Here is a 16057-nt window from a genome sequence, read left to right as displayed (position 1 = left end):
GGAGGGGTGGAGGGGAGAAACACAAACTGCCATATAAGTAGCACTGGATTTAACAAAAATTAAATAATCTTACAGTTCAGCATTAACGTGTTCATTTGTTTTCTTCCTCCAATGTCTGCTCTGTTTAAAACGAAACTGTTATTTCAGGTAAACCCACATTTCCCAAACTTCAATTGGTTTTCCATTCGCCAAGAAATGTCTGAGCTTTCGATCAGCTCGATCACAGCACAACCTCCACTTCATTCCCTTTAGAAGCAGTACTCTTGTATCCCTGCTTCAGCCCTCACTTCTGTTCCTCTTAATTCAAGGAGACCAGGTCTATATAATCACGGTATGATTAAAGTAGAGGAGGCTAGTCAGGCCATGCCATCTCTCTATTTGGGCAATTTGGCGATCCCCATTTTCCTGTCCTTTTGCAATAGTGCTGCAAATGTTCTCTTTTCAGTCATCTATCCACCTCCCTTTTGAAAGCCATGAATGAACCTGTCTCTACCAGAATTTCAGGTAATGCATCCTAGCTTGTAATCACTTCCTACTTAAAATAAATAAATGCAACAGTACAGAAGACAACTGGTTTAGGCGTTCAGTGCTAGATCTGGCTGAATCACAATCAGCACTGTCAAGTGCTATTCTTATCTGTCAAAATTGCTCAGTATCTATGATTATCCTGGTACACGAAGATAATGTTTGGGTTTTTTTCTCTAGTGTAAACCATGTCCTTTAATCACCTCAACTCCTACAATTGTGAAGAACTCTTTGACAGTCATGAAGATTGAGATCAATTCATCAACCTCCCTCCCTTCAACTAGCCACCCAGCCAAACATTTTCTCTCAGATTTCCCACTACTTTAGCCCTGAATTTGCATTCATTCACTGAGCTAAACTTGTCCGTGAGATCCACTTCATGTTCCCTCAATCTTGGTGACTGCCTCACTTCCCTACCTCATTCACCTGCCAGCTACTGGTCCTCTTTCCTTCTCATCTCCTGTAATCAGATCTCTTCACAACAAAACACAACCTCACCAGCTTTGTAAACTACCATCCATCTCCAAGATTCCCTATCTCTTCAAAGTCCTTAAAATATATTATTATCTCCCAAATATGAACTCATCTTTCCCAGAACTCCACGTCTGTATCCTTCCAATCAGGTTCTCTCCACCAGCCACCGCACTGAAATGCCTCTTATCATGTTGCAAGTGACATCTTACAGATTGTCACCATGGTAAACTATCCCTCCTGGCCCTTCCCTGTTAAACATTTTGTGGTAATGCGTCAATGAAATACATTAAAATGTATTAATATGTCAAAATATAAATGCAACCTATTGTCTCCACAAAGAAAATAGGCTTTCGTGCCCGATCTAGAGTCTTCTGCTTATCCAGAGCTCCACAGGGCAAGATAAAACAGAAAGATGGGGACTTTAGAAAGGTTAGAGGAGTGTAGGAAGTACAGGCATGAAGTGAAAAAGAAAATTAGGAAAGCAAAGTGAGGAATGGAAAAACATTGGCTGATAAAATTCAGAGAAGTCCAAAGATATTTTATCAGTACATTAAGAGCAAGAGGAATACTAAGGAAAGGATGGGCCTACTGGAGACGTACATAGGTACATGTGCATGGCTGCAGAAGATGTGGCAGGGATCTCAATGAGTGTTTTGTCTATGTCTCCAGAAAGAAGAGGGAAGTTGCAGATATTCATGTTAAAGAGGACGATTAGATAAAATCAGTGTAATAAGAAGGGAAGTACTGGAGGGCTGACCTCTTTGAAGGTGGATAAATCACCAGAGCTGGGTGAGGTGTACCTTAGGCTGTTAAAGGATGTCAAGAAGGAAACAGAGGATGTTCTGAGGTTCATTTCCCAATTTTCACCAAATATAAGCAAGGTACCAGAGGACTAGAAGTCTGCTAACATTGTACCATTATGCAAAAGGGAGCAAGGGATAGGCCACATTAATTAGACACTGGTCAGTCTGATCTCAGTGGTGAGCAAATTACTGGAAGCAATGTTAAGAGCTTGGATTAATTGTTACGTGGACAGATTAATTATTGACAGATGATTCTGTGAATTAAAAGCATTTCCACTAACGTTCTACTGGAATCAGTTTTGGATCCATTGCTATATATTAATGATTTTGGCTTGAATATGGGTTCCATGATTGGAAAATTTGAGGAAGTCACAGAAACTGGCTGAGTAATCGAGGGTGAAACTGTGAACCTCAGGAAAATATCACTGGTTTAGTTCAGAGAATGATAAAGTGGTAAATGGAATCCAATCCTGAGAAGATCAAGGTTACATATGTGGAGAAGACAAGTAAAGCAAGTAAATAGACAATAAATGGAAGGATAATGAGGGGGCTAAAGGAAGAGATAAGACTTTGGTGTGCATGTCCACAATCCCTGAAGTGACTGGACAGGTGGAGATGGTGATAAAGAAGGCACACAGGATTCTTTCCGTCTTTGGATGAGATAAAGCAGAGATGTAATCTGGAACTATAGAAGACACTAGTTAGACATTTTTGGTTAGAGTTATTTTGTACAGTTCAGGTCATGGCATTACAAGAAGGACATGATGGCTGTAGGAGAGCATACAGAGGGGATTTAAAAGAATGTTGCCAGGACTTGACAATGAGGCAAGATTGGATAGATTAGTGCTGGTTTCCTTAGAATGGAGAAGGCTGAGGGATGACTTTATCAAGGTGTGCAAAATAATGAGGGACTTGGACATGTAAAAACCTGTTTCCTGTAGTAGAGAGGTCAATTACCGGGTGGTGGCACAGTTTTAAGGTGCTTAGTAGAAGAATAAGAGGAAACATGAGGAGAAACATTTTCACCCAGAGGGTGGTGGATGTTTGGAATTCGCTGCCCAGTTTGGTGAAAACCCTCAACTTAAAAGAAACCTGGATCTGTACCAGAAGCTCTGTACCCTGAAAGGCTATGACCCAGGTACTGGTGAGTACTATTAGAACAGGCAGCTAGTTTATACAACTGGTGTAGACATAATGGGCTGAACGACCTTGTTCTGTACTGTGACTTTTCTGTACTGGTTCTCCCTACAGAGATACAGGTATATACACATCACCAACAATATAATTTGCCCAGTCATTCACTTATACAAAACTTATCCAAAAAACGCAGAGAAGATGAAGTCTCGTCTAAATATAAAGGTTTCAATAATTTCACATTATTTTTCATCTCATTGAGATGTGAATACATGTGGACATATATGTGAACATTCTTTCAAAATTCTTTAACTTCCCAATCCCAATATAACAACATTGCACCTGCTGTAGTGGGGTGCTAGAATTTCCAATGCTAAGGATCTATGATCACAAAAAAAATCCCCTGCGTGTTTAAATAAAGTTGATGATTTGAATATTGTATTTGTTTTTTTCAAAAAGGAACAGAAAATGTGTCAGCTGCTATTTCCAGCCAGTGTTTTTTTCTAAACCTCATCTTGGCACCCTCTCAAGGACAGGCCTGAATGCTACTATGAGGGTGTTTTTCTATGATAATGGAAAATTGCTGTGGAAGGCGAAGGCTGCTTTATTTTAAATATGACAATCAAACAACTAACACACTTTTCTTAAAAAGAAACAAAGAATGAGGCTTTAGGGCATCATCACTGCAAATATTGTCTATCATTCACAGAGAACTGTATTCACCAAGGCATTGGAAGACAAACATCAATTGGTAATGAGTATCTGGGAGTGAGTGATAAGATTCAGGAGATCCGGACAGTACAAGTGAGAAAGCCTAGTTTCTCCTCTCCTGTCTCAACCTCAGCAACAAACAGTGTGCCTGATGCCTCAACTTCAATAAGTTGCTCATTGAAATCTGCAACCTAATCCAAGCCCCTAAGCAGGGTGAGCATTAGCATTAGCTATAGAGGTAACCATGACTTGAAACATTTTATGTCAAGCTCTTTCCAAGCTGGATCAGAAGAAATCTCCAACATCCTGTGGCCACTGTTGTACAATTGAGGTCACTGGTATTTTGTATGTAAACAGAGGTGCAGCAAGCGTGCTCCGAATGCTGCAGATTGGAATTGACAGTACACAGGTCACTGTGCAGGATTGCTAGCGGCACACAAACGGGGAGGTCAGTCAGCTCAGATGGTAATGCAGTGCGATGCCAACAGTGTGGGTTTAATTCCCACACCAGCTGAGGTTACCATGAAGGACCCTCCCTTTGCAAGCTCTCCCATTGCCTGAGGTGTGGTGAGGATAGCAAATCATGCTACGTAGAGTCACTGCCATTCTTCCTGTTGAACACCTCAGCAAATGAACCAGTGTGTCGGAAGATAGATTGCTGTGAGACGCAAGGAATCCCTTTGAGCACTTGTATCTGCAGCCAGGTCAGAAGTCTGATGGTAGGTAGCTGGCTAAATGACTCAATCGAAGGTACCACGGCAACATCCACAAATTTAGGAGCCTTCTGCACGCACTGCAATGGAAGCTGATCCAGCAGCCACCATCGTATAGAGTACATTGATCGTGACTGAGTACACAAGGCCAGTAATGAAACTGGCTGCAATTTCCATCCAGGAGATCGAGCTCCATGCAAATCCAGTGCTGGACCCCTCCACACTCCTTGACTGTGACTCTCGGTTGTCTGGCAGATCACCAAACGCACCAAGCATTTAATTTTGGACAACTTCAGACTTTTTTTGTGTGTCACCTTAACAAAGTACTCATCTGAGTTCATGCAGCAGAACTTGAGTGACCTCACCTACATGCATCTCTGCTCCCATTCTATGTAATGTTCTATGTTCGGCACTGTCTTGGCATCTGGTCTCTCACAATCTCCAAACTCCTGCCTTTTTAACTACACCCAAAGGTAAGCACACAATCTCAGTATCGAAGTTCATGGCTCCGAGTGTGAGATTGAGCAACAGTGTTTCTTCACGGTCTCTTTTTCTTCAAGTTCTAGCTGCTGAATCACTCCCTGGCCAGGGTTCACTCCTTGACTCTGAAAGGAGAAAGGCAAAGGGATGGAGTTGTGTGAGAGCCTAGTAGGACAGCAAAAGGTGCCCGCTTAGACCATCTGCAGCTTGTAAATCAGAAGGGATTGTAGGATCAGTGGAAAGGGTATGAATATACCATTATCCTTTGTACATTCAGCCTTGTTAATGGTCACGGCTGCTGCAATAATGCTGAATACCACCTCGTCCAACAGGATGAAGACATGATGCCATGCTTGGTCCTGCTTGTCACTGGCCTGTAGTTGTGTGCTCCCACTTCCTGCAGGGGGAAAAGTGCAACAGCATGTAGCGCAGTGTGTGTGCATGATAATTCTATCCTGGCTGGCTAATTAGACAGTGTCTATGAGTTGTGCGATTTGGGTGCAAGGTTGTAGCAATTCTGATTGTGATTGTGATTGAGATTTGAACCTTAGTAGGCAGATATTATTGATGAATGAAGAGGAAATTGTGAATTGAGCAATGAGTGAAACCAGTGGTTCGTTTGTAAACTTTTTTCTAAAGTCAACCTGTTTAGACATGCTATGACACATCTCCACGCAGGTAGGACTTGAACCCAGATGTTTTGGCCCTGTGTTGGGGACACTATTACTGTGCCAGAAGAGTACCTTAGTGCTTCATTGTTAGCAGATGGCATCTGAAGATCCGTTCATCAATTTCCAGTGAGTCACTGAGCTTCTTAGGTCACTACATGGAGGGTTACACTGCTAACATGCTCCCATTGCCTTTGCTGTCAGGACGACTGCTAGGTAAGCTGAAGATATGCTACGTTCTGCTAATGTTCATCTTCTACCCCGAAGCCTCCAGTGCTGCTTCGGTGAACCTTAGAGCACACTCTCCGTCCCGCTATGCCATTTCTCAAAGTTCTCGCTGCTTGGATATTCTTCCTCAGGCACTTGCAGCATCTCTTTGTAATTTGTTCTGACAAGCTTCAACCTGCATCCACTGCTCAGGAACGGAATACTATGCAGCAGAGTGAACACTTGTTTGCATTGAAAGTTATGGATTCAGGTTATTCACTCACTGTGATCTGCATGCCTGTTTTTGGACCATACCAAATTTTGCAGCAACAGTATTATGGTGTCTGCTAAATTAAGTCAAACATTGTGCAATCAGAGCAAAAACGCAGCCAAAAAAAAGCAATTTTAAACACAGTGGAGAGAATTGCTGAGAAGGTGTGAATTGGATGCAATTTGCAGCCTATTGTTAATCAACAGATTTGTGGACATATTAACCAGCAGCTAGTGGGTTCAAACATAGGTCCTAAATACTTCAATTAGAAATCTGTTGTTTCATGAAACAATGGCTGGTAACTGAAAACTAACCAGGTTGGGGTTTAATGTAGTTTTTATATGCTAGTGAATTTCAAGAATGTATAGTCCCAGGCAAAACCTAGGCTCATTCTGCTTTGGGAAAATGACAACATTGAACAAAAAAAATGGCATTTTCAAATTAAATCAATATGAAGTCACTAAAATACTAATTCGGCGAGTCTTTTCTCCTGTTTCGTGCATCCAAGGGTCATGAAATTGTATTGGGTTGGTCCAAGTTAATATGTGAAGTAGGCAATGGTTTGCCATTGCCTTCTGCAGGATGTCTGACTATAAAACTCTCTCACCTTACTGTCCTCCACCAGGGGCACTGGAAAGATTTTTAGATTAGATTCCCTACAGTATGGAAACAGGCCCTTCGGCCTAACAAATCCACACTGACCCTCCGAAGAGTAACCCACCCAGACCCATTCTCCTATTTTATATTTACCCCTGCACCTAACACTATGGGAAATTTAGCATGGCCAATTCACCTGACCTGCACATCTTTGGATTGTGGGAGGAAACCAGAGCACCCGGAGGAAACCCACGCAGGCACCAGGAGAATGTGCAAACTCCACAGACAGTCATCCAAGGCGGGAATTATTTACAGGCCAATAATCTGTTTGGCCATATTATGAATGTCATTTCCATGGCCAACAAGTTCTGATGTGGGACTTGAACCCAGAACTTCTGGCCTAGAGATATGGACACTACCAACATTCCCTCCTGGCTGCTCAGAGGATCCATGCCATTCCCAACACTGATGCAGCACTGGTCACACGACAATTGGCAAATCTAAATAGTTAGACCCATGTGCCATCTAATTAGTGAAGATTTCAAGAATGCAAGAACTAATGTTTCTCACATTCTTCTTCTTTCCAAAAGGTTCATCAAAGTCAGTGTTCTTCGCAACATGAAAATTTCTTAAAGTGCTTTTAAAAAAATAAGTCGTTTCACAAAACTCATTTATTATTCAAATTCTGCTTTAATTAACCCTCAAGAACACGTATCTGCAGAACATACCCACCCACCAACAAATGAATGATTTATAATTCACTTTAAATGATCTTGAGACCTTTAGTCTGTCATCCAGCAAATAGTTTTTAGATGACATTGAATTTATTGCCAACTCCTAGTGTGGGTTCAGACATTTTGTGATCAGCCTGTTTAGAGATGTTATTACACACCTCTGGAGCAGGTGGGACTTGAACCTGGGCCTCATAGCTCAGAGCTAAGGACATTACTACTGCACCATAAGAGCCCACTTAAATTCTGAGTCCAGTTATTTTTAATCAACCAGCTCAGACATGTTATGACACACATCTAGAGCTGGTAAGACTTGAAGCTGACCCCCTGATCCACACACAGTGACACGACAACAGCCCAATTAAATTCGGAGATCATAACATATACATTTATTCAATATACCTGTTACAGAAAAGAGATTCAAAGAAGGAACTTTTGTAGTTCTAACCTCTAATAGTCGTGACTCACTTGCTCACAGTAGTCGTTGCCCTCAATATCATCACTATTGGAATGTCCACCAGGACTCTGAACATCAATCCCATGACTCTCCAGGATTGCTGCTTCTTTGAAAAGAAGATTAATCAGAAACTAACTAACCTTAAAAGAAAACACGATGTAAATTTTAAAAGCAAGCCCAAATCTGTACTCTCAAGTCTGATTTCCAGCATAGGTCAAATATGAGTAAAATTTCTGGATTGTATTCTCTTCTACAGTCCAAGGTCATCATTACCAATCATTGTACTTTACCTCACCTTAAATGAAAACATGTAAGTCAGGGCACACCGAAGATGGAACTTGGAGTCTTCCAATCAGTATGACCTTACCAATTTTGCATTGGGGACCTCAGTTCTATTTGCAATATTCCACTTAACCTAAGTACTTCATTAATTATTTACTTGTTTAAAATGTTTGCAAAATTTAAGAGAATCACCAAGCACAATTACTTTTTGCCATGTGGTCACTTTTAGAATGGACAGAACAACATCCAACCTAACCCACATTTGGTTCATGCAGCTGCGGTACAAATTGAGAGAGCTGAACCTCTTGCTTTGCTACAGTGTGGGGTTTAACTTAGCATTTGCAGGAGAGCTGCTTGAAAAGACTGACTAGAAGACCTCTTAATTTTGAAGAATGAGAGGTGAACTCGTTGAAAGCTACAAAACACTTAAAGGGATCGACAGGGTTGATGCAGATGCAAGACATTTCCCTGGTTGGAGAGATTAAATTCAGGAGACACAGTTTTAAAATAAGGGAAAGCTACTTCGGATCGAGATGAAGAGAACTTTATTTTACTCAGGGAGGAGATATTGTTAGGTTAAATAAATAGGCAAAAAGTTGGCAAATCGAGTATAGTGTGGGATGAACTGTTGTTCATTTTGGAAGGAGGAACAAAGGACAGAGAATTAGGTAAACTGGAAAAAAAAACACAGAAAACTGCAACACAAAGGGACTTGGGCATACTTGTGCATGAAACACAGAAAGCTAGTACAAAGATGCAGCAGGTAATCAGGAAGGCTAATGGAATATTGGTTCTTATTTCAAGAGGATTGGAGTATAAGAATAGGAAAGTCTTACTTCATCCGTACAAAGTGCTGGCAAGACCACATCTGGAGTACTGTGAGCAGTTTTAATCTCATTATTTAAGGGAAGATACCATTTCATTGGAGGCAGATCAGAGAAGATTCACTAGAATGATCATATGGGAGGGGGGACTGTCTTATTAGCAAAGACTAAACATGTTGAGCCTCCACTCACCAGAGATTAGAAGAATAAGAGGAGATCCCAATGAATCATATAGGATTCTGAAGGGGTTGACAAGGTAAATGTTAAGAGGATGGTTCCTCTCATGGAAGAGCTTTGGACCAGAGGTCTTAGTCTCAGCTCAAAGGGGTATCAATTTCGGATTGAGGTGAAGAGGAATTTCTTCTCTCAGAGGGTTGTGAATCTTTGGAACTCCTTGCCCCATGGAGCTGTGGGGGGAGACAGTGTCCATGTGTATTTTTAAGGTTGACATAGACAGATTCTTCATCAGTCGGGGAATACACGGTTATAAGGAAAGGACAAGAAAGTGGACATGAGACATATTGGATCAGCCATGATCTTATTGAGTGTTGAAGCAGTCTTGAGGGGCTGAATGTCTACTGCTCCTCCTATTTCTTACGTTTTAAGGTTGTAAATCTTTGGAATTGTTTACCACAGAGGACATTTGACAGATTTCTAATTACCAATGACTTAAAAGGATATGGGGACAATGTGACATTGAAGTGAATAATTAATCATGATTGCACTGAATGGAGGAGCAGGCTTGAATGGTCTAGTCCTGCTCCTTTGTTCACAACCTTCTAATTATGAAACAAGTATTCTATGAGCTGTAAGTAAACATAAAGCCATAGCCTTACCTATATTTGCTCTTCTCTTCATCTCCTTCCGACGATTGGCAAACCAGTTATACACTTTCAGAGGGGTAACTCGTTCAAACTCTGATAACTTTTTACCTGTATGAGTGAACAAAATGCAGGCAAACCTATTATATTAAAGGTACTTCATCACACACATAGGAAATTGTAGTATGGTTATCTGGTATTATCATTTTCAGTATTTACAAAACTTTCCAGTTAATAATGACTTCTCTCTTAACATATCACTGAGCTAAAAGGTTCTCAAATATTTGAGCTGAACGAGAATTCAGGCAGAGTATTAGTTGTTTAAAAAAGGTAAAGTAAAGATTGATCAATTTGAGAGACTAACCTGTAATGTATTCTATTGGGAATAGAGAATAAAGCGACTTGATTGACCATTTTTGATAAGTTTTCCTTCTGTTCTCAGTTAGCAGCCACTTAAAATCTATTGTATTTGGGAATTGAAGGTGGCAGCTTGATTCAAAGTGTTGGCCAGGCCTTCCCTATTCTTGATTCCCAAATAAGTAGATTTTAAAAGACTGATCACTTTTAATTTCCATAATCATTGCACTCATGTATTCTTGAGAGTACACTTTTTTTGGGAGTAAGATAATTTTTATAAAATTTCAAAAGGATACTTAATTGCAGCTTTTCTGTTGGGAGTTAATTGCTGTTTATGTAAAGGTTTCTTAGTTTAAAATTCTGACCACTTAGGTATTATGTAGCTCTAACAATATTTTCCCCAAGGTATTAATTTCATACATGTCTTTCAACAAGCACTTTGCTTACTTCCATTTTAAAATATGCAGACTTTCTAACTTAAGTACAGTAACTGCTTGCTTAAAGTTATAGTTGCATTCCTGAAATTTGTGACATTAAGTGAAACAACTTTAAGTTAATCATTGATTCCCACAGGAACCTATCCTAAAGCAACAGTTAACTTCCTTTGGACATTTCTTGCCCAATTGAAAAAAAAATCCAGGTTGAAATACTGTACTATACATGTGCAACACAATACATTCTTAGCTAAATTACTTGCAAAATAAACACAGCGAATATAAAAGGGATGCATATACAAGAAAAATATACTCAATATACAATACTGTATATTTAGATTGACGGGCTCCCACCTAGCGGCAGATAATGGTCATTGCACGTACCAGATGAAATCCCATACTCTAAACATTGAACAGATTCTGCCAGTAGATGGAGTCACAACATCACTGAGAGCTCAGAAGTGGAGCCAGCAGCAGAGCTGGGGGTGAACCAAGCACTCAGGGAAGAATCTTAGGTAAGAATTGCCTCAGGTAAGAACGTGGGGTGGCACAGTGGCTCGCACTGCTGCCTCACAGCGCCAGGGGCCCAGCTTCAATTCCAGCCTTGGGCTACTGTCTGTGTGGAGTTTGCACGTTCTCTCCATGTCTGCATGGGTTTACTCAGGGCGCTCCAGTTTCCTCCCCAGTCCAAAGATGTGCAGGTTATGCATGTTAAATTGCCCATAGTGTTCAGGGATGTGTAGGTTCGGTGCATTAGTCAGTGGCAAATGTCGAGGGTTACTTTTCAGAGGGTCGGTGTGGACTTGTTGGGCCAAATGGCCTGTTCCCACACTGTAGGGATTCTATGAAATTGGCAGAGAATGGGAGGCACCGCTAAGGGGCAAGGCCCAGGGGAGAGCTCAGGCTTGGACAAAGGTCAGGCTGGAGTGAAGCATCAGGAATCAGGCCATTTGTAGCAAATGATGCCAAAGTGAAACTGCCAGTATTAAATGGATGTATTATCACTAGTTTAAAAACGAGTGTTAAAAAAAAGTGTTGAGTATGACAACTTTCAGTAAAGACTTAGTGTGCTCTACAAGAAACTTGCAAAGTCTTCAGTACAAGTGATGCTACATACACATAATTTTCACAAATAGCAAACACAATTCTGTATTTTGACAGTGTTTCAATCATATAGTGCCAGAAACCAGGTACTTTGACGTTTTGTGATTGATTTCTTCTGTTTACATTATTTTACACCGATCCAAACCCGAATCCAGGCACTGCTCACCTGGTTTCTGTATGACCGTGTTGCAGGCATTTGCAATTTCCTCACGCTTTGCCTCATCTGGATATTGATTTTCACCGAAATAGCTGTCAGGCAGTGAAATCAAACAAAAGACAATTATGAGCTTATTTAAGTTGTTATGTACTGTCGTTAGTATTGAAACATTGCAATAAGCAGATTAATGTAGAAATGTTTTAATTCATTCTTATGTAACATAGGAATTCCCTTTAAAGGTTAATGATGATTTGGGTATGAGGTTATGGGTTAAGCCTCAACCTATACCCAGTACTGTCACCAACAGAGAAGTAAACTGACCTCGCACCTGGTAAATAAAAATTCTGAGGTACGAATAATGTAGAATAGACAATTATTGTGCATTTCTGATCAGCATTTATCTTTCAGTCTTCAGAGAAAAAAATAGATTGGTAATTCATAGAAATGCTTTGATTATTTATAAAAATATGATAGAATCTCATTAAAATGATCATTTTTTGACAAGCCAAAAAGGACTGCTACTATCAAACAGTCATGAAAACAAGGATGTCAGAAAGACATATGGTGCATTATCATTTTCACCTTAAATATACTAGTCAGTTCTAGTAGCTTACAACCTTCCCTCTTAGTTCTCCTTTCTTGGTGATAAGTAACACACATTGTTGCATGATTCCATGGGTAGTTGCAGCCCTGCAGATGCTGGAGATAAGAGTTGCAAATGTGGTGTTGGAAAAGCACAGTAGGTCAGGCAGCATCCGAGGAGCAGGTGAATCGACATTTCGGGCATAAGCCCTTCATCAGGAATGAGGCTTGTGAGCCGGGGGGCTGAGAGATAAATGGGAGGGGGGGTAAGGTAGCTGAGAGGACAATATGTAGATGAAGCTGGGGAGAAGGTGATAGGTCAAAGAGGAGGGTGGAGTGAATAGGTGGGAAAGACGACGGACAGGTCAAGAGGGCAGGGGCGAGTTAGAGGCTTGGGACTGGGATCCAGTGTGGTTGCAAGGTCCCAAGGTGGATGATGAGGTGTTCTTCCTCCTGACGTTGGGTGGTAAGGGTCTGGCGATGGAGGAGGCCCAGCACCTGCATGTCCTTGGTGGACTGAGACAGGGAGTTGAAGTGTTCAGCCATGGGGCTGCACTAAGGGGGACAGGATGGTGTCGAGGAATGCAGAGATGAGTTTAATTGGACTGGAGCAAGCTGAGACTATGGGTCAACCAGGGAAGGCAGGTTTGTGAAGGAGGTTGAATCGGGCAGTGCGGGCTTCCAGGACAATGAGGTTGGAGGCTGTAGACAGGACAGCCCCAGAGGTGATGAGGTTGTGGATAGTCTGGGAGATGATGGTTTGGTGATGGGAGGTGAGGTCATGGTTGAGGGGCAGTAGGTGGAGTATCTGCAGGTTGACGCCTGGCTTCAGCGGTGTAGAGATCAGTGCGCCAAACTACAACAGTGTAACAGAAGAATGATGGATCATAGACATTTTTCTAGCAGCAATACAAAAGAATTTCAGATGGAAAAAGAGTCCGATTATGCTGTGTTAAGGAGCCTGATGGCTGGAGGAAGAAATTGTTACACAGTCTGGCCAGGAGAGACTGCGTGCTCTGGTATCTTCTGCCAGATGGCAGGAGGGAGAAGAGTTCAAGTGAGAGTTGTGTGAGATCTTCCACAATGCTCTTAGCCTTTCAGATGCAGCGTGTGAAGTAAATGTCTGTAATGGAGGGAAGAGAGGTCCTGATGATCTTCTCAGCTGTCCTCATTATCCGTTGTAGGGTCTTATGATCCAGGACGGTGCAATTCCCGAACCAGGCAGTGATGCGGCAGCTCAGGATATTCACAATGAATCCTCTGTAGAATGTGGTGAGGATGGTGGGGGTGGGAAGTGGTCTTTCCTCAGCGTGCGCAAAAAGCAGAGACGCTGCTGGGCTTTCTTGGCTGATGGAGTTGGTGTTGAGGGACTGGGTGAGATTCTCCAGCAGGTGTATGCCAAGAAATTTGGTCATCTTCACGATCTCCATGGGGGAGCCGATGTCTACTGGAGAGTGGTCACTTTGTGCCCTCCTGAAGTCATCAACTGTCTCTTTCATCTTGTCGGAGACAGGTTGTTGGTTCTGCACCAGTCCTTTAGCCATTGCACCTCCTCTCTGTATGCTGAGATGTCGTTCCTGCTGATGATGTGATTCGAGCTGTGTATTGCTGCACAGTCGTGTGTCAGCAGGGTGAACAGCAGTGGACTGAGCACACAGCCCTGGGGGGCCCCCGTGCTCAGTGTGATGGTGTTGGAGATGCTATTCCCAAACCGGACTAACCGAGGTCTCCCAGTCAGGAAGTCCAGGATCCAGTTACAGAGGAAGGTATTCAGGCCCAGCAGACTCAGCTTTCCAATCAGGTGCTGAGGAATCTTAGTGTAAATGCAGAAGTGAAGTCTATGAACAGTAGTCTGATGTAGGTGTCCTTCTCCAGGTGGGTGAGGGTTAGATGGAGGGTGGTGGAAATCTGTTGAGCAGTTGAGTTGATACATGAACTGCAGGGTATCCAGTGAGGGGGCCAGCAGGGTCTTCATAAGCCTCATCATAAGCCTTTCAAAACACTTCATGATGATGCATGTAAGCCCCATAGGGAGGTACTAGTTGAGATAGGACGCTGAATACTTCTTCGGCATGGGGACAATGGTAGCAGCCTTGAAGCACGTTGGAACTACGGCACAGCTCAGGGAGATGTTGAAGATGTCCGTGAGAACATCGCCAGTATGTCAGAGCATCCTCTGACCATTCTGCCAGAGGTGTTGTCTGGTCCAGAGCCTTATGTGGGTTGACTCTGCATAGGGTTTTCCTCATGTTGGCCATAGTAAGACACAGCACCTGGGGAACTTCCTCGCTGCCGAGTCCTTTCGTAACTCGAACCCGTGCATAAATGTTGATCAACTCATCCGATAGGTTGGCATCACCAGCACAAGCAGGCGATGCTGTTCTGTGGTTGGTGATGGCCTGAACACCTTTCCACATGCTCTGTGTATTGCCACTGTCCTGAAAGAGGCTGTGTATTCTCTGCACGTGTGCACACTTTGCCTCTTTGATGGCCCAGGTTGTTGTTAGGTCTGCCTTGTCATCTGCTCTGAAGGCAGAATCACGGATCCTCACCAGCGCACACACCTTTGCGGTCATCCAGGGCTTCTGGTTGTGACGAGAAGTGACGGTCTTGGACATAGTGACATCATCAATACACTTGCTAATGCAGCAAATCACTGACATCATGTACTCCTCGAAGTTGACGGAATCACCGTCGGTTGCCAACTCCCTGAACACGGGCCCAGTCAGTGCGCTCGAAGCTGTCTTGAAGAGCAAAAATCGCTCCTGCCGGCCTGGTTTTCACCTGCTTCAGAACCTGCTTCTAATCTTCAGTTGAAGATTAGATCACCTAAGAGCACATCTGTTCTTAGCACATTTGGTGTGTACAGCCAAAGTATCCCTTTGGAGAGGTAGGGTGCCCCTCTGTAGGTGGTCCTACAACACATGGGGGGTAGGGGTTATGTATCCTGTGAAGATTCAGTTTCAAGTGTACCTAGAGGGCAAAGGCCAGAAACCCTTTGATGGGGCTGCAGGTACCCTTTGGGATTGTTAACCACTGAGAAGACAGTCCATATTACCTTTGCAGTGACCAAATTTTTAAAAAGACCTATCAAACCCATTGAAACATTGCAAGATCTGATGAGAACTATCAAAGCAGTTAAGACCTTTGCTTAATAGAGTAACATCTATAATATGGAACTTTAAGTTGTGCTGTACAGGACATTGGTTAGGCCACTGTTGGAATATTGTGTGCAATTCTGGTCTCCTTCCTATCGGAAAGATGTTGTGAAACTTGAAAGGGTTCAGAAAAGATTTACAAGGATGTTGCCAGGGTTGGCGGATTTGAGCTATAGGGAGAGGTTGAATAAACTGGGGCTGTTTTCCCTGGAGTGTCGGAGGCTGAGGGGTGACCTTATAGGGGTTTACAAAATTATGAAGGGCATGGATAGGATAAATATGCAAAGTCTTTTCCCTGGGGCGGGGGAGTCCAGATCTAGAGGGCATAGGTTTAGGGTGAGAGGGGATAGATATAAAAGAGACCTAAGGGGCAACGTTTTCACACAGAGGGTGGTACACGTATGGAATGAGCTGCCAGAGGATGTGGTGGAGGCTGGTACAATTGCAACATTTAAGAGGCATCTGGATGAGTATATGAATAGGAAGGGTTTGGAGGGATATGGGCCGGGTGCTGGCAGGTGGGACTAGATTGGGTTGGGATATCTGTTGGCATGGACAGATTGGACT

The 16057-nt window shown here is 42.6% G+C and overlaps 1 protein-coding gene across 9 annotated transcripts in view; it reads right to left on the bottom strand.

Annotated features, from left to right (window-relative positions):
• LOC140453456 (homeobox-containing protein 1-like) overlaps nt 1-16057 on the bottom strand; it is a 61740-nt gene that overhangs the window by 17429 nt on the left and 28254 nt on the right. For 3 of the 9 annotated variants that reach the window (XM_072548149.1, XM_072548148.1, XM_072548150.1), the window contains exons 7-9: nt 11760-11842; nt 9714-9809; nt 7783-7877 (exon numbers count right to left, since the gene is read on the bottom strand). In XM_072548149.1, the coding sequence (XP_072404250.1) occupies nt 7783-7877; nt 9714-9809; nt 11760-11842 (274 nt within the window). Of the gene's footprint in view, nt 1-2; nt 4966-7762; nt 7878-9713; nt 9810-11759; nt 11843-16057 lie in introns of those variants that run through there. The other 6 variants (XM_072548153.1, XM_072548151.1, XM_072548152.1 and 3 more) reach the window with 6 other exon arrangements.

Source organism: Chiloscyllium punctatum, chromosome 27 (assembly GCF_047496795.1).
Source record: "Chiloscyllium punctatum isolate Juve2018m chromosome 27, sChiPun1.3, whole genome shotgun sequence".
NCBI lineage: Eukaryota > Metazoa > Chordata > Chondrichthyes > Orectolobiformes > Hemiscylliidae > Chiloscyllium > Chiloscyllium punctatum.
Note: the sequence above shows the minus strand (reverse complement) of the source record. Positions and strands in the feature narration are given on the sequence as shown.